This window comes from Danio rerio, chromosome 7, assembly GCF_052040795.2.
Source record: "Danio rerio strain M-AB ecotype USA chromosome 7, GRCz13ab, whole genome shotgun sequence".
Classification (NCBI taxonomy): Eukaryota; Metazoa; Chordata; class Actinopteri; order Cypriniformes; family Danionidae; genus Danio; species Danio rerio.
The window spans coordinates 32,833,108-32,855,437 of record NC_141027.1 but is presented as its reverse complement, the minus strand read 5'-3'; the positions used below and the strand labels follow the sequence as shown (position 1 = coordinate 32,855,437).

The following is a 22,330-nucleotide window of genomic DNA, read 5'->3' as shown; positions in this document are numbered from 1 at the left end:
TGTAACAAACTTTTAATTCCTATGTAAGTACACATTAGTTAAGGCCACTTAATACAAAGTGAGACTCTTTATTAGTTTATTCAACAGAATCTCACGGCAATTCGTAACTTTTTCATTTAGTGGCTAATTCGTATGAATTTGTACGATCTAATTTGTACAATTTAGTACGATTTGCTTATCCCCCAATGCCGGTTGGGGTTAGGGGTGGGGTTAGGTGCCACGCCTCCTTTTAAAAATCGTACCATTTCGTACGACTGAACTCGTACGAATTCGTACGAATTAGCCACTAAACTGGCAAAACGTAAAATACGTTTTCTCGTGAGATCAGGCTGGTTTATTAGTTTACTGACATCATAGCTCTCTGAGGGATATTTTGTGTGTCTATGAATGTGAATGTGTGCATAAAAATGTACGTCTTTCTCCAGTTCTTCAGAAGCATCCAAGAGATGTGTGCTTGTGTCTCATGCAGCTTGGGAGAATCGCTTCAAGGTAAGCTGCTCTGATCCTCTTGAGTTTTTCCTATCATATATCATCTTTCGATCAGAGCTGAATGCATATTCTCCCCCAGGTATGGCATTGAGCCGCCTGCGCTGGTCAAGCTCGAGAGAGAGATTGAAAAAGAAGAAGATGAGTCTTCATCTCCATCCATGTTGTTTGCATCACCTCTGCCGTCTCCTTCCACACCACCTGTGTTTTTCCCTGCGGATCCTCTAGAGCCTCCTCCAGGCTTGAGGCCATCATCCATCTCTCCTCCAGCATCGTCTCCATCTCCTCCTTTGGTCCCGACTCCTCCGCCAGAGTCCGCGTCCATCATTTCTGACCCAAACACGCATCCAGAACCTCAGCCAACCATCCCAACTAACTCATCACCCATCAAGACACCAGTCAAATCAACGCTGCCCTCCCCAACAAATGGCTTTGCCAAGACTAATAAGAGAAAGAGCAGTGGTAACCTGCTGGATGATATCGTGAGTACTTTTAGGTCATATACTGAATGTGGTTTTCCAGTGCTTGGGAATTTTTTTACTGCAATCATTTATTTTCCATCAGTGTTGGGTTTAATTATTTACAAAGTAAATAATTTAACAAAATTACCTTTCAGCTAAAACATAAAGTGAGGAGTATTTTTCATTTTTATGTAATTTTAAGGCAGTTACATGTAATACTGTATGTAAATTCAATAGTTCTATAGAAAACAATTCAGAAAAGCAGAGTCATATACAGTCATTTAAGTAATGACATATAGCGTCATTTTATTTTTCAACTAAAGAATGTTTAGTATTAATCAAGAAAATCGCATAAATTAAGAAAACTGCAATTATTATAAAAATAGTTAATGACAGTATATGGTATAAATTCAGAGACGCAGAGTAATTGTAAATAAACATATTTTGTCATTAATACATTTTTGTTTTTTTTCAACTAAAGGTTTTAATTGTTTAAGAGCTTCACATGCTCAAGAAACAAGGCGATATATGATATGTATTACATATGGTGTCAAACATTTTGTGCTTTGTAATTTTAATACATACTGTATATAAGTTAAAAAAATTAAATTTTTAAAAAAAATCTAATACCAAACAGTACAGGAAAGGGACTCGTATATAAAAAGATTGATCCTTTAAATTCTGTTGTCTTGGCCTTAAGATTTTATGGGCATTTGTTGCTTTTATTCAAGTAATTAAAATAATTATTGAGTAACTAATTTACTTTTCAGCCAAAGTAATCACAAAAGTAATTTAAATACATTTGCAATGATGTAATTAGTAATTAAAAACTTCTTTGAAGAAACTTGCCCAACACTGCTCACCATCAAGTGGTTACAAACCCTTGATGAGTTTATTTTTTCTGTTTAACAAAAGTGTTCTAGTTTTTACAATTCATGAAGAGAAAGGCAATTGCACAGTACTCAGACCAAACTCATCCCCTCTATTTTTGCTTTGAGGCTCTTTCTTTAGGGCGTAGACTGTGTACACTATTGTACGCCAAAACGAACACGTATAAAAGATACATTTATTTTTATTGGCAGTGACTGTTGAAAATTAAATCTTTAATTGAGGTACAGTATGTTTTTGCAGGTCAGTGTCTGCCAATAGGCATACATATACCTACACTACCGGCCAAAAGTTTGGGGTCAGTTTTTTTTTTAAGAAAATTATTCTGTTCATCAAGGCAGCAATTATTAAATGTAAATAAAAAAAAAAGTTAAATTGTAAAATATTTATTAACATTTTAAATAACTGCTTTTTTATTATGAAATACTGCTTTCTTATTTGTATGAAGTTGTTTCAAATGAGATGATTACTCCAGTCATTATTGCTTTTATTACTGTTATCATTAGCACTACGGTTACTACTAATACTTCTACTACTAGTACTACTACTACTAATAATAATGTTAATAATAATAATAATAATAATGATAATAATTCATTTTAGAGTGATTTCTGAAGGATCATGTGACTGAAGACTGCAGTGATGGCAAGAAGAATTGGACTGTGAGTAAACTTCATTTTCAAAAGCATGTTTTCTTTGTTGTTTCAGGTGAGGCAGATATCAGAAGATCCACCATGCAAATGTCCAGTCAAATTCTGCATTGAGAAGCAGCCAAAAGGTCATTATCGTGTCGGAGACAAAGTCCTCTATGTCAGGGTATGTAGTGCATTTTCTGTTTTAGTAGAAAATCAGACAAAATGTTATGTGATATGTAATTTTACTAGCTTGCAAAGTGTCTGATTTCCATTGACTCCTGTACGGCGAATTTAAATGATATGTAAACCCATGTTTCATTGTTTGTTATAAGCGTCGACATGTCAACAAGCCCTGCTCTGCTTTTTCAGTTTCTTTAGAAGCACAAATATTAGTTTTGAACCTGAAAGAACACAGTACTCAGTCAAGGCAAAGCCTCATGGGAGCTAGGGTTGCCTGGCAACACGAAGAAAAGGTTCACACCTTTGAATAGGGAAAAAGGAGGTTCAGACTAACAAATATCTAGGATCAGACTGTGCACATAAATCAGAACAGATAATGCCCAAGAAACAACAGGATCATCAATTGCTCACTCATACTCAATATACAATTGAAGTCAGAATTATTAAACCCCCTAAATGATTAGCTCCCCTGTTTATTTTTTCCCCAATTTCTGTTTAATGGAGAGAAGAGTTTTTCAGCACATTTCTAAACATAATAGCTTTATTAACTCATCTCTAATAACTGATTTATTTTATCTTTGCCATGATGACAGTAAATAATATTTGACAAGATATTTTTCAAGACACTTCTATACAGCCTAAAGTGACATTTAAAGGCTTAATTAGGTTAACTAGGCAGGTTCGGGTAATTAGGCAAGTTATTGTAAAACAATGGTTTGTTCTGTAGAATATGGAAATAAAAAATAGCTTAAAGGGGCTAATAATTTTGACCTTAATATAGATTTTTTAAAATTTAAAACTGCTTAAATTTAAAGACTTTCTCCAAAAATTTTATCCGACATACTGTGAACATTTCCTTGCCCTGTTGAACATCATTTGGAAAATATTTTAAAAATTAAAAATAAATAAATAAAAAAATCAAAGGGGGGCTAATAATTTTGACTTCAACTGTATGCTTTGTAATTTAGATTTTAGAAAACTTAAAGTGCCTAAAAGCTCACACATGAGTCTTTAAAAAGGCAAATGCCTTAATCTCCTTTAGGGAATAGTTGAATATTTAACACAACTGTCACTTTATTTAATTTGGGAACTCAATACATGCTTAATTAAACATATTGGAATACACTTTTCTTACATTACACACACTATTCACTGTCAGATTAATAGCAATTAATGTTAATAAGAACTTCTCTTTTGTCAATTTGAGGTATATCTAGTATTTTCTGCTTGAAAACACAAACAGAACCTTCAAATCTACTCGATTAAGTAAAACCTTGTATATAAATCAATATAGGGGTCATGTGGAATGATTAGAGAAACTGTTTGTAATTACAATACACTTGTTTAGATTAGACTTCTGTGATTGCGAAAGTTCACATAAAAGCAGAATTTATGTACTTTACATTGGCCATTAGCAGCGTGATTGATATTCAGGGGCTTATATCCTTGCTTTTTGTTTTTTTCCGCCCTCCCTTTTATGATTTTTCATTCAGACATATCCTTCGGGCACCAGTATGTGAGGCTGAGAAAGAAAAGCAGCTGCTTTTTATGTCAGAGATCCAATTAGGAAGAGAGAGGCTTACTGTAGCACTCAAAGAGAAAGAGAGGGGAGCTTTTAATATCATTTCTCACCCTTCTTTTCAGTGGAAGAGAGTTGGATGTGTGTGTTTTTTTTTTACTTCTGTTGTGTCATCCTCAGCTAAAATGAAAGCAAAGGAAGATCCATTAGATCATCACAATAGCTGAGCTGTGTAGTGGAAAGAGTAAGGAATCGGTAAATCATTAAGAAATACGTTTCATGCCCCGTCTGTCAATAACAGGGATATTAATGGGGGCATGAATACTTCACTCTTTAGATCTGACTTGAAAGCGTAATGCCATTTTTAACACTGACTGTTGAAAACTACTTATCTTTATCTGACAAAACTTTCCTTTCACGGACCCCACATTGGCTAACACTAGCTTCTTAACACTTTTTACATGTGCTCTGGAGATTTGTGTATTTTGGCTATATACAGTATGCCCTATGCTTTAGGTTTATCTTGCACCTTGATCTGTTTGGTCATTAAGGATATATTCACCACTCTTTGTTGCTACACAAATGGTAGATCAGTGAAACGCTCCAGATATGAATCTCATCCAGGTGTATTGAAGTGGGAGGCACACAGGAAAACAAACCCACAAGGCACTTCTGGTCTTGTTTTTGCCTGTTTGATGTGCTTTAAATAGATTTTCCTGTGTGTAATATTATTTGCCGTCTCAATCAGACATATTGAATATCACTAAAATAATGAAGCACTCTCACTGATAAGACAAAATATGACCACATGCCTTATATGCTGATGGTCCTCCCATCTATGTGTAACCCGTCTGTCCTACAGCAACTACAGTACGTCTGTCACTAGAGCAAATTGAGATTAGGGGAGTGAGATTTTATCCGCAAAGCACTTTATTAGCTGGTCTCCATCACACTCACCCCCTAAAGCTCAGTCTCATCCGGGTCACGGCACCAATGTAAACTGCACCATCTACTTGCTCCGAGCTGTGATTGAACTGTGGATTGTTTGCATGGGAGGCTGTTACTCTAACAGGAAGGCTAAAGAATACAGTGTCTGTCGCAAGAGCACCTTCTTGAGTTCAGGGTTCACTCGCTGGCCTCATTACACCTGTGCTGCTAAAACAACACTAGTCTGCCAAAGCATGACCTTTGCAAGACCCTTGAAGTTGTCCTGTGATTTATTTGGCATCACGATTTTTTAACAGCAGATCCTTTAAGTCTAGCAAGGTGGATTGAACTTGTTGGTCAGGCACGTCCCACTGACTCTCAATTAGAATTTGAATTCTGGGGAATTTAGAAGCCAGAGCACTGCACAAACCTGAACAATGTGCTTAGAAAATCATTTTACTGCTGAAAGAGACCACTGTCATGAGGGAACTGCCATGAAGGGGTGTACCTGGTCTGCAACAGATTTATCATGATCCTGAATGGCTAGACCTTGAGTTTGCCCTGAACGCAATGGCCACCAGCAATTATAACTACTACATGTAGTACAGGCTTACTAGCATATCTGAAGGACTCTGTTCTACCTCTGTGCTCTATCAGTTCCTGTTGACATGAGGATTTAAAAGCTGCTAGAATCTGCCATCTAGTGGGCAGGGCTTGGACATAACAAGCGCTCTTTTTTCTTCATCAATTTTTTAGTAGAGGAAAAAGGCCGACTAATCAATTTCGCTGTCATCATCGTGTGCTGTGGGCTACAATAAGAAACGAGAAGAGGCGAGAGTCAGATTTAATTTGATAACACTGGCTTTACAGAACAGACAGAGCATGTAGATGATTTCTAATAGCTCACTTGGTTATTTTATCACAAGATTACTGCGTAACGCGTTCATTCTGCTCTGCCTTCGACTGTTTTTATTCACGCACAGCTCAAAAGCTTGACTGACGCGGGGTTTTCTTAAACAGCCCCCCTCCCTTCCTCGCGCCTCTTTCGTGTATTTATTCATTCCCCCTCGCCCTCAGTCCTCTGTCAGTCCTGACATTTTAATCTGCTTGGAAACAGCTGAGACTGATCAAGCCGCCTGGTAATTACAATTACACTGCTTGGCAAACGTGCCAAACGCGTATGTATGTATCCCTCTATTAGGATGCATCGAGCTGATCCGGTTTGGAGGGAGGCGCACAACATATAAATCCAGTTGTCTTACCAGCAGCTTAACAGCTTTGTAATGGGAGGGTCAAGACTGATAAGATGGAGGGAGGGGGAAATAGATGAGGGTCTGTGCCTCGAGAGACAGAGACCCATTTCTCAAGAGACCTGACCCGTCTTGTGCTCTCCTCAGTTCCAATGCATTTCTATTGCGCGCTCCTTGTTTTTGATCTGGTGCGCGCAAGAGTAGGTGAGTGTGTGTGTGTGTGTCCTTTGCTGGTGCTCAGCTGGTGCCGTGAGGTGGCGTTTCATTAGGCTTAATGAGATTTTAACAGAACAGTCTCTCTCACTCTGCCACCTTTCTGACTGGGTTAATTTCCCTTTCATCAGATCTGTTGCATATTAGATGTAGACGCTGAATATTTGATGAGAGGGGTTGTTATAGGGAGATCATTTTTAAAAATCTTACAAAGGATTAAAAATATTTGTACTATTAAAATATAGAGTTCTCATGCAGATGCATTAATACCCTCTATTTCTGAACTGAAACATGTATACAGGGGCGTAGCGGACTTTTTAAACGTGTGGGGACAGCTAAATGACATCAATTTTGCATTAATTTTATTATTAATCACAAGTTAATAATGGTACTAAATGGTTTCTAAATGGTACGTCTCTAAAAGTGAGGGGGATGTATCCCCTATCCCCCTTGGTTGCTACGTCCCTGCATGTATACATCTTCCCTGCTGAATAAACAGCATATGCTTGTAAGGTATGATTGATGCTGGTTTTGCTGGTCTCGATGCTGCTTTTACTGGTCTTGATGCTGGTCTTGCTGGTTACAATGCTGATGCTGGTCTTGCTGGTCTCAATGGTGGTTAGGACCAGCACTAAGACCAGCAAGATCAGCACTAAAACCAGCAAGACCAGCAAAACGAGCATTGAAACCAGCAAGACCAGCATACATACCTTCCCACTATGTCCTGTGGTATTTCAGCAGGGTTATCTGATCAGCATCTTTTTTATTATTGTAAATATTTAAACAATCAGTGTTGAATTGAAACATTGCTGTTTTATTCAATTGGAAACTACGACAAAAACGATAATAATTTAATAAGGTAACAATAATGATTGTACTATAGCTTAAACTTTTATCTTCAGATACACTCTCAGAAAAAAAGGTACAATGAGGGTACAATTTTGTTCCTAGAGGGAACAAAATATAAAATTGTACCTTTAAAGGTCCCATATTGGTCCTTAGGGTACAATTTTGTACCCAAATGGGCTATAAAGGTACAAATGTCCAGATTTAGGTTTGAAAGGTACATTTTTGTACCTTTTATAGCACATTTGGATACAAAATTGTACCGTAAAGGACCAATTTGGCACCTTTAAAGGTACAATTATATAGTTTGTTTCCCTATAGGAACAAAATTGTACCCTCAGCTCATGATAAGATCAAGACACTATATAACACTAATTTAAATGTATTAATACTAAACATTAATACTAAAATACATAATTTAAAAATATAATAAATAAATAAATTGATTAAATTAAATATTTTAATAATTAAATTTTTTTCATGTACTTAAATTACATTTTTTCTCAAAAATGTTAATAATTTAATTTATAATTGAATGTAATTTTAATCATTAAAAACGTAAATACTGGTTTTTGCTTACTGTTTAAGACCCTATAGTTTATGGTATGTAGAATAAGAACTATGCAGAGTGACAGCATCTTCATACAGGTGGTGATGTTGCTGTCTCTTTAAGAATTTGGCTTGTTGAGACGTTATAGTAGTGTTTGTTACTGAGGCGGTCTGTCGAGTATGCTGGCTGTTTACACAGAACTTCGCACGCTTTTCAAAGAAAAGTCTATTTTGGAGTCCACACTTTTCAGGTAAGAATGTATTAAAGATATATTTTCAGTCTCATTTTTACATGTGAAGCCGTGTTCTGTTGATTTTGTCTGACTCTCGGGTCTCGGCTTTTCCCCGCTTCAAGTGCTCCGGACTGCCTGGTGTACGTTGACCTGCAGGATGGAGTTTGCTAAGATGTCTGCAGCTTATTAAAGAAGTTAATACAATGTGATATCGAAGTCACCGAGGGACATAACGTTATAGACGGTGAGTACTATATGCTGTTAGTTTTCTCGGTGTAAAAGTTCCCTTTGTCGCCTACGTTACGCATTCGCGCCTTATATCTTACGTTACGTTACTGCTTTATTAATAAGTGTTGCCACGGCGGAATATAATCGCAACCCAATTAGCAAAATACACTCGGGCCAGCTGCGGCGGCAGAAGCGAGCCGACGCTGCCGTATCCGTGCACCGGAATCGGGCCGTGACCCGTGAGTAATGTGCGGTGTGGCCCGGAGCTCGCGCGACTAAAGTCTTCATATACCTTGATATAAAACTTTTTGTTATTAATACTGGAAATTTGTAATTATCGATAATGTTTTATATTTTGAGGCCATTTTTCTAGCCACGGATGACCGCGGAAATGTAATTTTAGACGGTTATATTAGTTACACCGCCATTTTGTGAAGAAAAATCACAATTTTGTCACCAACAAAGTGATTGATTATGTAAACGTGGCTAGTTACAAACGTGGCGTGTGTATGCTTGTACATATCTTCGTTTCAGTGTCTAAGTTACATTAATGTTGAGGAGTGTCCACAAACTCTCATGTCCAGAATTGTTGGTGCTTTACTATCGTTTAACGTTATACTTATGTTAATGTAGAATTATTAACATACCATGTTGTATAAATCGACGTTTTAAGTTATACTTTGTTCTTTAATGTAATAATTTGTCTCATCTGTTCTGAAACTGGTACCTTGAGCTATTTTACCTATTTTATTAATATCTTAAAATAAGTAAATAGTTATTGCTTTATCTTATTGCTTTCCAGAAGTTTTTGAAGTTTCCAATTGTCTTTCAGGACAAGATTGAACAACAGAATGCAGCCTAACAGCATCAGAGCAATGAAGGCATCTCATATGAAAGCATGGCTCAGTTACAAGATGTAAGTATCTCTCATTATCTATACCATGGTTTTAATGGCTTACATACTATTTTAAATTTGTAGGTTTTTACTTACAAACAACAATAAATGTACACCCACATGTTTAAAATTATTTTCTAGGTTTTCATCGAAAGATGAGAGATCAACTGAAGAATGCTATTGACCTGACTCTAAGGTACTCTTTCTAAACTTTCTCCACTTGATTAATATTATGAAATTCAAGCTTTGGATGGATTCATTCATATTTGTTTGTATGCCACATCTTATGTTCCAGGAATTGATTTTACAGCAGCACTTCTCATGTTGCCAGCCTTGTTAAGCGAGACACTTGAACATTTCGTTGTGCTCCGGTGCGTATGTTGTTTTCTGTTCAGTATATGCTGTGATAATTGCATTTTATAATTCTTGATATTCTTCATATTAGGATGACGCAGTGGGTAGTGCTGTCACCTTACAGCAACAAGGTTGCTGGTTCGAGCCTCGGCTGGGTCAGTTGGCATTTGTGTGAGGAGTTTGCATATTCTTCCAGTGTTCGTGAAGGTTTCCTCCAAGTGCTTCGGTTTCCCCACAAGTATAAAGACATGCGCTATAGCTGAATTTGGTAAGCTTATTTGTCTGTAGTGTATAAATGTGTGTGTGAATAAGCGTGTCTGGATGTTTCGTAATACTGGGTTGCAGCTAGAAGGGCATCTGCTGCATAAAACATGTGCTGGATAAGTTGGTGGTTCATTCCACTGTGGCAACCCCAGATTAATAAAGGGACTAAGCCGAAAAAAAACTGAATGAATGAATGAAATTTGTATTAGTCTTTTAATCTGTGATACTTTTTTTTTTAATCAGTGAATATTAATTATTTTACTTTCTATGCATGTGGATTTTCTCTTCATCAGTGATAGAGTGACTGATATTAATGTAATTATTGCTTTGTCATTTACAGTGAATCATCTTCACCACATCCAACAGTTCAAGTACAGGAGGAGGCCACCGACTGGACAACTGTGTTAACAAGACGAGTCACGGCAGTCTTCAGAGTTGATGGGATTGCGATTGGCCGGGCTAATGATGTGGACGAATATACATTTTTGACATATCCATCTTATTAGAAGAACACCTTGATGTTTCTGCAGTGGAATGTTTTGAATGAACGGTGGACAGTGACAAGCCTCGATCTGATCCAGTTACCAGAGTGATCAACCTTGTTTTTTGTTTCTCTACATGCTCTTGGGATAATCACAATCATCAAGTTAATCCAGCACACTGCTATCATTCATGCATAAAGCAAATTTTTAAATAACTTGTGGTCCTAATGACTATCAAAGAACATTTTCCAGTTATGAGTGCTTTACATGTCATGTTTATCAAAAGCATAAACACATATTGTGTTACAACAAATTACAACTCCACTTGAGGATGATGAGGAGTAATCTACTGATGTTGAGGAAGAGGCTACTGATGTATTTGATTTTCTGCACTGTTGAAGCAATTTATAGAGAAAGTTTGCCTTCATTCTGAAATTCAGAGAAAATGTTGATGACAAATTATTTATTATGACCGAGTATTGACCGAGTAAAGTGCAGTACTTGATGTAGCCTGTGTAATGCGTTTATAAATCTTAAACAGTATTCTTGTGGTCTTTGTATTAAGTGTAGATTATTTAGTTTTTATTCTTATCTAAATTGTTCTTTTTACTGTTTTACATGTCTGCTTTATACTTGCTGTGTAATTTTATTTCTTAACACATTCAGTAGTGAGTTGTAATGAAATATTTCTACATTAGTAAATAAAAATGGACATCTGTGAACCAAAATATTTTATTTATTTATTTGTGCATGCAGTCACCAAAGGATCAAAATGCCTGGGTCAGTACCCTGAAAATACTATAAAAGGTACTGAAATATAAAAAGGTACATTTTTGTACCTTCAGTGTCTAGGGTACAAAATTGTCCCTTAAAGGGTACAAATGTAGAAGGTACAATTTTGTACCTTTAAATAGAGGTACAAATTTGTACCCTTAAGGGTACCACCCCAGTGAAGGGCCATTTATACCCTAAAAGGTACAATTTTGTACCTTTTTTTCTGAGAGTATAAAATGGTTCATATTTTATTCTGCAATGGTTTGTATGTTTAATCAACAGTCCCAAAGTGTCCCAAAATAGTTCTTAAAACATATCCACATTCTTTTGCACACAAAATTTACAAAAAACATTTTTGACATCTACTGTAAATGTGCTCGTAGGTGAATTATTACTATATACATCTCTCACAAATCTCCTTTTTGAACTTATATCTTCTAATGGAAGATGTAATAAAAAGCTGTACAACATTATATTTGTGCATATACATTAAATCAATCAGTACTGAAGCCAAATCTGGAGCTTATCGATCAAAATAACTTACGATAACAGTCCAAAATTAGTACATCCAAATTTAAATGTTAGGGAAAAATATTAAAGACAAATGTAAAAAAAAAAAGAGCAAAATTCAAGACTAACAATGAAATTTTTTACATTTTGTTGCAGTTTTGTAGTTTGTAATTTTTTCCCCAACATTTTGCAAGAATTTAAATGTATTATCTTTTTATTTTTTTTTAGGATTTTCAGTGACTAGAATATTACTTAGAAAAATATATATCTGTTTTATAAATCTGTCTTGTTCTAATTGTGTTGAGAGCAGTGTGTGTCTGTCTGTCTCTGTGTGTGTGTCTGTCTGTCTGTCTGTGTGTGTCTGTCTGTCTGTCTGTCTGTCTGTCTGTCTGTCTGTCTGTCTGTCTGTGTGTGTGTGTGTGTGTGTGTGTGTGTGTGTGTGTGTGTGTGTGTGTGTGTGTGTGTGTGTGTGTGTGTGTGTGTGTGTGTGTGTGTGTGTGTGTGTGTGTGTGTAAGAAGATTAGAAACTATTTCAGTGTTTGTTCAGTAAAATGTATGAGTTGGCATGTATTGTACAAGGGGAAACCAGTTTGGAGCTTTGGTATATATGTAGTTTGGTAAGCGGTTTTGCATGAAAAAAAAAGGTCAAAAGTTAAATATCACATGTATGCACCTGTATATGATATCAAAATAAAAATGCTAACAATAAACAAAGTGCTAATTGATGTTTTCATCATTATAATTTTCACTGTAGAAATGCTATTAAGCAATGCATATGTGGAAAAAACAGTGTGGGGGGAATTATTACTTAAACTACAGAGATGTTGTGTATAGGTTATTATTACTATATTAGTATACAACTGTAGACAGAAAAGTACTTGCAGCTGAAGAAACTCTCTCATTTAAGAGTGATGTTGACTTTTGTTTTGTCTCTCTCACACAGATGCTGAATGATAAACATGCTATGGTGCGTGTTGGTGGCGGATGGGAGCCCTTTGGCACTTACCTGTTAAAGCATGACCCATGCAGGATGACTATGATCGCCCGACCTGGTCCCAAATCCTCCAAGCCTAACGGCAGGTCCCCAGTCAAGAGAGAGCTGTCCCGGGACAGCTATCTGGTCGTAGGTAGTACACAATGTCGCTCTAAGAAGTGATGGGACTCAGCAACCTCTGCCTCAATCTACAGCAGGCTGATTTTGATATTTTTTAGGGGGAAGCAGCCCAGGTGGCTTGATCTTGTTTTAATGTTGACAATATTTTTTCATTTTGGCAGCAGTTCCTTAATATTTTTACCCCAAAGTAGCATTTACTAAGTCACAGTATGCTTATCAACAGTCTCAGAAATAAAGGTACACTACGAAACATAAACCTTTAGCAGTTTTTAGCTAATTTGTACACGTTAGGAAATCATTTGCACCTTAAGGTGTCAATATGGTGTCCTTTAAAAAAAAAAAAAAAAAGGTACTGTCCCGGTGACAGCTTTCAAAAGACAAGACAAAGACATTAAAAAGAAAAATGAAAACTATGCAAGCTGAGAGAAATTCTGATTAAGACTAATATAATTCACAGAGATTCATTTTCAATGAGTGTAAAAATAAAAGCATTCCAGTTCATATTAATAATAAATTAGCATTTAGAAAACAAATTAGCCAAGTCAGTTAGTAATATAGCTTTCATATTCAGCCCTAGGCATGCCAAAGTTCCATATTAAGGAATTTATTGCAGTTTAAGATTCTTTTAATATATTTCAATGTTTATGTTTTCCTTCAGAACATGCTTTATTTTTGTATGATGCATCAATTTGGTGCTTTGTTGGGTCACTTTTTTTAGATCTGGCCTGACACAAAAGAATATTAATCTGTATTTTTTATATAGGACATATATATCTTATTTCTTTTTTTCTTTTTAATAAACATCCTCCTGTTCTTATTGTTCTTATGTTACATTTTAAAAAGGGTAAGATCTGTAATGTTTTATCATTCATAGAGGAGCCAATGTCTTATATATTTTTGTTCTATTGTAACTTTTAATTCTGATTATGGCTCTGTTATTATATTATTATTATTATTATCACTACAATTTAGCTGGTGTTTAAAATTGAAATGTGCCTAAAGATCCTCTAGATGGCGCCATATATCAAGTCAAGAGCTTATTTCAGTACTAAAGCTGACAACTTTTTCATTTAGAAATGTCATGGCTACAGGACTGTGAACATACAAATATGTAAGACAGAATGCATTTCATACATGAGCCACCTGTTCCATATGCTTCCCTTCGTGTATTCAGAAATATGATTATTTTTCATCTGAGTACACACTGAGCATGCACTCAGATGAAGCCCGAAGGGATTATCAATTTAAAATCATATTAATAAAGAAGTACATCATGATTAAATGCTACTAACATTTTATTTCATAAAATAAAAGTCATTTAAAAAATGGACACAATCTAAATACACTGAAATTAATAAATATGATGGCATGCGAGACACTGACACCTGTATTGTCCAGCTGTAATTATGAAATGAACCAGTAAAAACAGTTCATACCCCAAAATAAATGTAAAAAGTGGTGCTACATCGGCTGCCAAAGAAAATGGCAACTTTTGTACAAATGTCTCTCTCCAAACGTGACAAAACACTTGATGCTTTTATGTACTTGTGCTCTTTTTTCCACCTTAATCCTCTCTAAAACATTTTCAGATCTGAACATGAATCTCGGTGTGGTGTTTAAAACGTCTTCGCCACTGTTTTCAATCAAAACCCGATCCACAGTTCATCAGAAATGTCACAACCAATACAACACTTTCCCACCTACCTAAAGGGATTAATTCTTTTGGCTTTGTTCAAATGCTTTTATACCATTAAAACACTAAGATTCACCATAAAAAATGACTGGACTTGCCAGTTTCCCTCAATACGTAATTTACAAACACAACCCTATTTTTTCCAAAATATACACTCAGAATACTTACACAGTATTTGTTGTCCTTTAGGCAAGACACTGCAGGCAAAAACTGTTTACTTGTTTTTTTTTTTTTCCATAAGCCTGTCAAAAGATTTTGAGCTTTGTTTTTTTAATGGTATATGGATGCAGCCTTGATGCAAGTTGAGACTGCATATCTCAGTGATGCAATGTCAGACACAATGCACTCAATGGAGCTAGTGACGTCACTGTAAGGGGTGGGGTTAGGTCAGCGCATTAAATAGCATTGGATGCAACACAGATTGCACTGCACCAGGTCTGCATACAGACACCTCTCGTTTTTTTTTTTTTTTTTTTTGGCTTTTTTTGGTCGTGTTGTGCAGGACAAATGCACATAACTGATTCAGGTTTGTTAAATCTAAAATATATTTGTGTTTCTTTTATCAGTCTTTATCTTTCTATATTTATTTGTAGCTGTTAATATTTAATGCAATGCACATTTTTAAGTGCTGTTTTCTTTCAAATATTGTTTTTCTCCCACATACATACACTAAGCATTAGTTTTGTTCATATCTATATTCTGAAAGTTTTTCCTGGGACATATATTCATACGTAATCACCCGCTTCGAATGGTATTACTAGATTGAATGGGCATTATCAGTGTTTATCATCTGATAGACATGGGCCAGTAGGGGCCTTCTGCACCTACTGGTAGGCTCAGTAGGCGGTTATCCTCCATCCACATGGTTAATCAGCTATACTAATAGAGAAGACTCCAGATCCAGATCTGTTTTTACATTACTGTGACTGTTAGGTTTAGGGTTGGGGTAGACCAGGGGTCACCAATCTCGTTCCTGGAGGTCCGGTGTCCTCCTGGGTTTAGCTCCAACTTGCCTCAACACACCTACCTGGGTGTTTCAAGTGTACCTAGTAAGACCTTGATTAACTTGTTTGGGTATGTTTGTTGAGGGTTGGAGCTAAAATCTGCAGGACACTGGACCTCCAGGAAAGTTAATAAGACGTAAATAAAATACAATTAATGGGAAATTTAATACATAATATAAATAATAAATAACTTCCAGCCACAGCAGTGTGTTATCTATAGCTGATTTACCATGCCGATGGATGATAACAGCCTTCCACCCATTCAACTGAGTGATAGCACTGAAATCAGCTGCACATAATTGGCCTGAATTTTTTTACATATTATATATATTTTTATATATATATATATATATATATATATATATATATATATATATATATATATATATATATATATATATATATATATATATATATTCTACAAAAAAAAATGGAAAAAAAATCTGTTAAATACCTGCAAAGCTGCATTTTCTAAATTATGGATTAATTAAAAAAAAATCAAAACCTTTGTCAGAAAACAAACCAAGAAATTGAAACCTATATCTAGTTTTTTAAATATTTGTGCAAACAATGTATGCAAATTAGTGCTTATTTCATTAAACATGACCTGATTTGCATATTTAAAGAAAAAAAATTAGAGAACTCTAAATAGAATAAATGTAATCAGTCAACGGGGAAATTGTAAAACTCCTAGTTGGTTTGTTTTCATTTTCCTTTTCACCTGCAGTGTCTTGCATTAACTATTGCGTTTCCCACCTCCTCCATGTATATCAACATCAGTATATTGTGCTCAAGGATTGATCTGGATTTTGTGATTTCTCTGAGACTATGAATGTACATTTGGCAAAGACATGTGAGGCATTGTTAAATGATTTATGGTAACTGTGCTTTTCACAGCATCCTTAATAAATAATATCCATGGTGAGAGAAGGATCAGTATGAATTATTCAGATATCTTAGAGACACACTCACTTTCAAAAAAGGCATTACTAGATTATTACTAGATTAAAGCCTTCAGGCTTGTTGATTTTTTTTTTCTTCTTTTTTAAATATTGTTTGGTTGAAATTGAAATTCGTCATAGAAACATTACATGATGTAAACATTATAGCTTGTTGCGTGTCTTGTATTTGTTATATATTAAACGCCCTGCTGCTGAAATCCTTTGTCTTGATTTAAATTCTGTACATTATTCTTTTTCTGTATAATGGACAACATAGGCTCATTCTGAAATTGTAGCTCTATGTACATTTCTGGAGATCGCGATTTTTGTAGCCAGATGTATGTATGGCTGGATTTCATCTTTAAAATGAACGCTACGGCTATGATGCTGTTCCTTTTCGTGCTTACCAGCTGACCGCTTACCTACGTATGGACAGCTTTCCCACTGTTACCAATTTGTCCAGTAGCTCACCGTTCATCGACAGACTTGAAACACACAGAGTTGACCAGGACAACGGGGTTTGAATTCGGTGTTAGACTAAAACAGAAGCCAAAAAATAAAATAAACAAGTAAATAACAGGGTAAGAATGTGGTAAAATCTGAAAACGTGGTAAAAATCAGGCTGCTGCTAGGGCTTTTCTTTTTCTGGATTGCTGTTTAAAATTGTTAGTTTGGTTTAGGAAAGTTGGTGGGCGAGTCAATCTGTGCTTTTGAATACACTGTTGGTTGGGATTAGGGAAGGAGGAGGATGGGTCCGTCGATCAGTCAATTAGTCAGTCAGTCAGTCAGTCAGTCGACAGCGTCCCCTGGTGGATTTTTGCGAGAACAGCATGAGCGAATGACACTCACGAGAGAAATTTGAGATCTCCAAAAAAACGCACCTGCTGGGACGTATTTGGCACTCTCCAGAAATGTATATAGCGGTATGTTTTCAGAATGAGCCTGGGTTTATAAAGAAAGCCTAGTTTTACCATAGGTTAAAAAAAAAATAATCATGACTTTTTCTCTCCTAATTCTCAATTTTATTCATTCAATTTGGAGAACAAATTGTCTTTTTTTTCTTCATTTAAAGTGTAGAGTCAAGATATCCAACACAATCTCATAGCAATTCATAACTTTTTGATTTAGTGGCTAATACGTATTAATTCCTACAATCTCATTTGTACAGTTTAGTAGGATTTGCTCATCCCCCAATGGTGGTTGTATTTAGGGGCGATTTTTGCGAAATTTTCGCACGATTGAACTTGTACGAATTAGCCATTAAACTGACAAAACGTAAAAAAAGTTACATTTTTCTTGTAAGATCAGGCTAAGATATTGTACAAATCTGACCAGGAAATTTTAAGAGTTGTCTGATGTGGACTTAAAATTATGAAATGTGTCAATTATAAATGAATTTCTTACAACTTTAAGTTCAGGCCTATGTTTGGCACATTATTATTTCCACAACTACAATTTTATTTATTTTTGCCAATTCTGATGTTAAATCCTGTAATTCCCACACGTTTCTATTATAGAAACATTAAATTATAAGAACAAATCCTCATAATTGTAACTCTTTTACAATCTGTCTTCTATTCCTGGCTTCTGTGATGTTACTTGTAACTTGAAGTGACAAAAACACAATAGTGAGATAAAAAGTCACAATTATTTTTTTCTTTTTATCCCGAAACAGAAAAAAAGCTTCTGCATTGTGTAGACCTCATATAACTTTTGGTGACCACGTGTAACACTGAATTCTCTTAAAAGTCTTCAACCTCCAACTATATCTTGACTACTCAACATTCATTAGTGGCTGGAAGGTGCTGAGCTCTTGTGTAACTCTCGTTCATATCATGTTGTGCTCACAACAGCAATAAGGCTTCATGAGAAAATGACTTCCAACAAACATTTTCATAAACAAATTAGGTTGGTAATTCACATGCCATTTAGTTACAATAATTTCAATCAGATTCCCCCTAAAAAACAGCTACTGTACCACAGACAAGCCAACTGTTTACCTTCATAACAAAGAGTGAAAAGGCTCTCTTTGTATCCCCAGCCTAGTTTGCAGGACAGGCTCGTTGGAAATACAGGCTTCAGCCTACGTTTGAGTGTGATTTGTAGCTAAAATGAAAGCTACGGGGCAGTATCATCAGTTTCATTTCACACTAATCATATTTGCAGGGACAAACTATTGATAAAACTGATTCTTTCTGTGCAGTTCTTTGAACAGCACCAAATAAGCACACACAAAAAACTTGAAGGTGGTTTGTAATTAACTGACCTGTCTACCTCCAGATTGACAACTTTTCTGATGTAGTCAGGTTGCTTTGGTTTTGTACTTATTATGCAGAGCACACAGGTTCCAATACATTGGAAAAATAAGAACTGTTTGTAAAATTACGTGGTTGAATTTTTCTAATATGTTTGCTTTTAAAAGCACTATTGGTTGGGTTTAGGTCAGTGGTTCGCTTGGTGATCTGTACAACAAGTCCTGCCTTCTCATGGATATGTACAGGAAGGATGTTTACCTGAAACGTACAACAAAATGTCTCTGCAACTATCACATGGTCGCCCACCGAAGATAAGCAGGGCTGTCAGTACCTGAATGAGAGACCACATGGGAAAGCTAGGTTGCTGCCGGAAGTGGTGTTAGTAAGACTAGCAGGGGGTGCTTAACCTGCAGTCAGTGTGGGTCCTAACATCCCAGTATAGTGAAGTGGACTCTATACTGCTCAGTGAGCACTTTCTTACGGATGAGACGTTAAACTGGGGTCCTGACCCTCTGTGCTTGTTAAAAATCTCAGGATGTCATTTAAAACATCCAGAGTAGGGGTTTAACCCTGGCCAAATTTGTCACTGACCCTTGTCCATTATGGCCTCCTAACCATATAATAATTGGCTTTGTCACTCTGTCTCCTCTCCACCAAGTGTCCAGAAAAAGCAATACATGTAAGGAATTGTTATTATTGTTGTTATTATTATTCTAATGCTGGTTACACATGACAACATGATGAGATTTTGATGAGGTGTGAGGTTTGTTCAGAATGACCTATAAGTAATTTTTTTTCTCGAGCTGAGTGTTTTGGTTTCTGTTGTTGTCATCAATGATAACACTGCATTTTCTGAGCACCTGCAGTGCAGCGAGGAACTGTGAGCAGACATTTTACTGAGCGGTCTGTTTTTTATCTCGCAACACTTGAAAAAAACAGTGTCACTATTGAGCTAGCCAAGAAATCACAGTGGAGGGGCGAAACTATACCACAGCTCACACCACCACCACAACAATTTGTAATGGCAGCCGACTAAAAAAACCCCCGCCACAATTTAAAATAGAGATCACGTTTCTGTAACTAATCTACTAGGAAGAATGTCAGAGGTGCCCCAATCGCAAATGTAAAAAAATTCAACAGAGCGAAGATGCAAATAAGCTGGAGATTGTCAATAAATGAAACTATATGAACAATATATAAATGAAAAAATTAAATATCCAATCAGAAATCAAGCTGACAGAAGAATATCAAACTCTGTCATGGCACATCAAAGTAAAATATATTTGGACCGCACAGATAAAGGATCAGCTTGTCGATTTGTGGCAACAACACAAATGTTTATTTGTTTATTAGTCTCGAGAGATTTCGTGTTCACATTCGGGACTCTGGTTAAATATCTGTTGGTGTGTGTCGTGTGGTTTTTGTTACATCATGGCACAGCACACATTATTCAAGCAAAATGGTAAAGGATTTGGCTTGGTCTAGGACAGGGGTGGGCAATCTCGGTCCTAGAGGGCCAGTGTCCTGAACAGACCTCCCTATAGAGTTCAAGTGATCTTGAAGACACTGATTAGTTTGTTCAGGTGTGTTTGACTAGTGTTGGAACAAAACTCTGCAGGGACACCGGCCCTTGAGGATCAAGTTTGCCCATCCCTGTTCTAGGATGATCTAGGATATTTTTTGTCCCTGTGTTTGTGGTCTCTAACATCTTAACAATCTTATAAGATGTTTAAATATTTCAGTGTGTATCCAGCATAAGTAACGTATTTTAGATTTGCAAAAATGCTCTAGTGGATTTGTCATCTGAAATATACACTGACGGTACTCAGAGTAACGTATTCACAAAAATATAGGCTGAGGCGGGTATTTCCAATGAGTCTGTGCTGATAATTTCATACAAATGCAGACCAGAAATCTAGACAAAATCAAACTTTTTGTACGCATACAGACTCTTTGAGGCTTTCGCAAATGTGCTTCAGAAATACTCTCACCTCTCCTTTCTTGATTTCAGGCTTACAGTCCTCCAGCTTGAAGAAAAACCTGTGCATTTATTTGTCCTCTTGAAAAGATGTTTGTGCAGTTGTGAGATCTTTGAAAAGAGAGCACCATTTTATTACAAATCTTCTTGTAGACAGGAGAAGACCATCACCTCTGGTTTGCTTCTCATGTCATGAAGCGGAGAAGTGAAAATTGGGCTTTTTTTGTGCCACAAAGAACCAGAGTGAGACACGTGAGAGAGTGGAAGATGCTCGGTGGTCTGTGCGTGTGGATCCATTTGCTCCTCTGGACTCTGTTCAGAACACTTATAGACTTCTGAACAAATGGACAGCGTACACAAGTCATATGAAAACGGACAGAGGGACGATCCAGTCAATATACTGCATGATGAGGATGAACAGGACAAACATTTCGTCCTAATGCAGACTTTCAGAAAAGTTGCTCCAGGAAGTGTCTGGTCACACAGTCCCGTTTTCGTGCCTGGACTTGTGGACTGTGGTGCGGGCCAGCGGGCTGCTTAAAGAAGGAGCCAGTGTGCATAAGAAACCGGCCAGCAGGGTGAGGCCCAGCCCACCCCAGGCACAGAACATGGACCAGCCGTAGCCGTGACTGATGTCCTCTGGAAGGCCGTACAGGTAGCGCGGGTAACGCGACAGCTCGAAGTTGATGCCGGCCACACACGTGCAGAGGGAGATAATACAGCAGGTTCCTGTCAGAGGGCACATTTTAGGATTAGGGATGAGCAATATTTTCAAATATTTGATATGATAATGATATATATTTTTAATATAATTTAATTAAAGGGCACCTATTTTACCTCTTTTTCAAGATTTAAGAAAAGTCTTTTGTTTCTCCAGAATGTGTCTGTAAAGTTTCAGTTCAAAACATCAGATTATTGATTATACCTATATTAGAATGTTCTGCTTTGAACACAATGTAGCTGTTTTTGTTGGCTGTGCCTTTAATGCTACTTGTTCCCGCCCATCATTCCCATGTGCCTGTCAGAGTGTGTTTCAATCCCCGGCTGCGTTAGATAAACAGCACAGTGACAGACATGAAGGAAGCAGATCTCACACAGCGTTTGTAAGAAATACTACAGTAAGAACCTTCCCAAGGATTATTTAATGCATTTGTTGTGGAGTTAATTCAAGCCTTTCTGCAACAATGAGTCACAAACAATGTCTTTACAAAGTTCACTTACACACACACCGCCTGTGTTTACTTTGCACTGTTTTTGCATGACAAATGTGACGAGATACATGTTAATATCCACTGCTGTATGGATATCCGTTATGTTAATATACAAAATAAACCTGATTTAACGTCATCAAAGTGGGATTGAAGCATCTTCTTTTATAATTGTAGTGACATGCAGCTTTGGTGATAAAGACAGAAAAATCACTGTAATTCATTACAAACATGCGCTGTTTTAAAAACGTTTTAAACTTGTAAAGCTCATTCTTGATAAGTGAAGTTTCATAAACTAATTTCGAGAGGAGCATGTGATATGATTGTGCACCGCTGGCCACTCATCCGTAATCAGTAATAATCCAATCAGAATGATCCTAGCTTAGTATAAATGGATCACTTTCTCCCCATTGCACTATCTTCATTTTGGAAGAATCCCCCCT

At 36.5% G+C, this 22,330-nt stretch overlaps 2 protein-coding genes and 1 long non-coding RNA gene across 5 annotated transcripts in view; 2 read left to right on the top strand and 1 right to left on the bottom strand.

Annotated features, from left to right (window-relative positions):
- The window catches only part of gas2b (growth arrest-specific 2b), a 32,983-nt gene extending 18,893 nt beyond the window's left edge, over window positions 1-14,090 (top strand). The window contains exons 5-8 of the mRNA XM_087261349.2: window positions 426-489; window positions 569-968; window positions 2,544-2,651; window positions 12,638-14,090. Coding sequence (XP_087117475.1) covers window positions 426-489; window positions 569-968; window positions 2,544-2,651; window positions 12,638-12,850 — 785 coding nt within the window. The 3' untranslated portion in view covers window positions 12,851-14,090. The remainder of the gene's footprint in view (window positions 1-425; window positions 490-568; window positions 969-2,543; window positions 2,652-12,637) is intronic.
- On the top strand, window positions 8,130-11,138 carry LOC137496178 (uncharacterized). Of its 2 annotated transcripts, none has more exons than XR_015495825.2 (7): window positions 8,130-8,205; window positions 8,344-8,431; window positions 9,248-9,331; window positions 9,452-9,506; window positions 9,606-9,681; window positions 9,756-9,932; window positions 10,269-11,138. It is a non-coding gene; the product is annotated as an uncharacterized LOC137496178 (long non-coding RNA). The 2 variants fall into 2 exon arrangements; XR_015495824.2 differs by having other exon boundaries at window positions 8,310-8,431.
- A 2,954-nt stretch (window positions 14,091-17,044) lies between the features above and the next one.
- Window positions 17,045-22,330, bottom strand: part of tmem276b (transmembrane protein 276b) — a 24,318-nt gene continuing 19,032 nt past the window's right edge. The window contains exons 4-5 of one of the 2 annotated variants that reach the window (XR_015495822.1): window positions 20,326-21,408; window positions 17,045-20,209 (exon numbers count right to left, since the gene is read on the bottom strand). Coding sequence is in view for 1 of the 2 variants with exons in the window: in XM_087261350.1 (XP_087117476.1) it covers window positions 21,158-21,408 (251 nt within the window). In the remaining variant the exon portion in view is untranslated. Of the gene's footprint in view, window positions 21,409-22,330 lie in introns of both variants that reach the window. The other variant, XM_087261350.1, reaches the window with a different exon arrangement.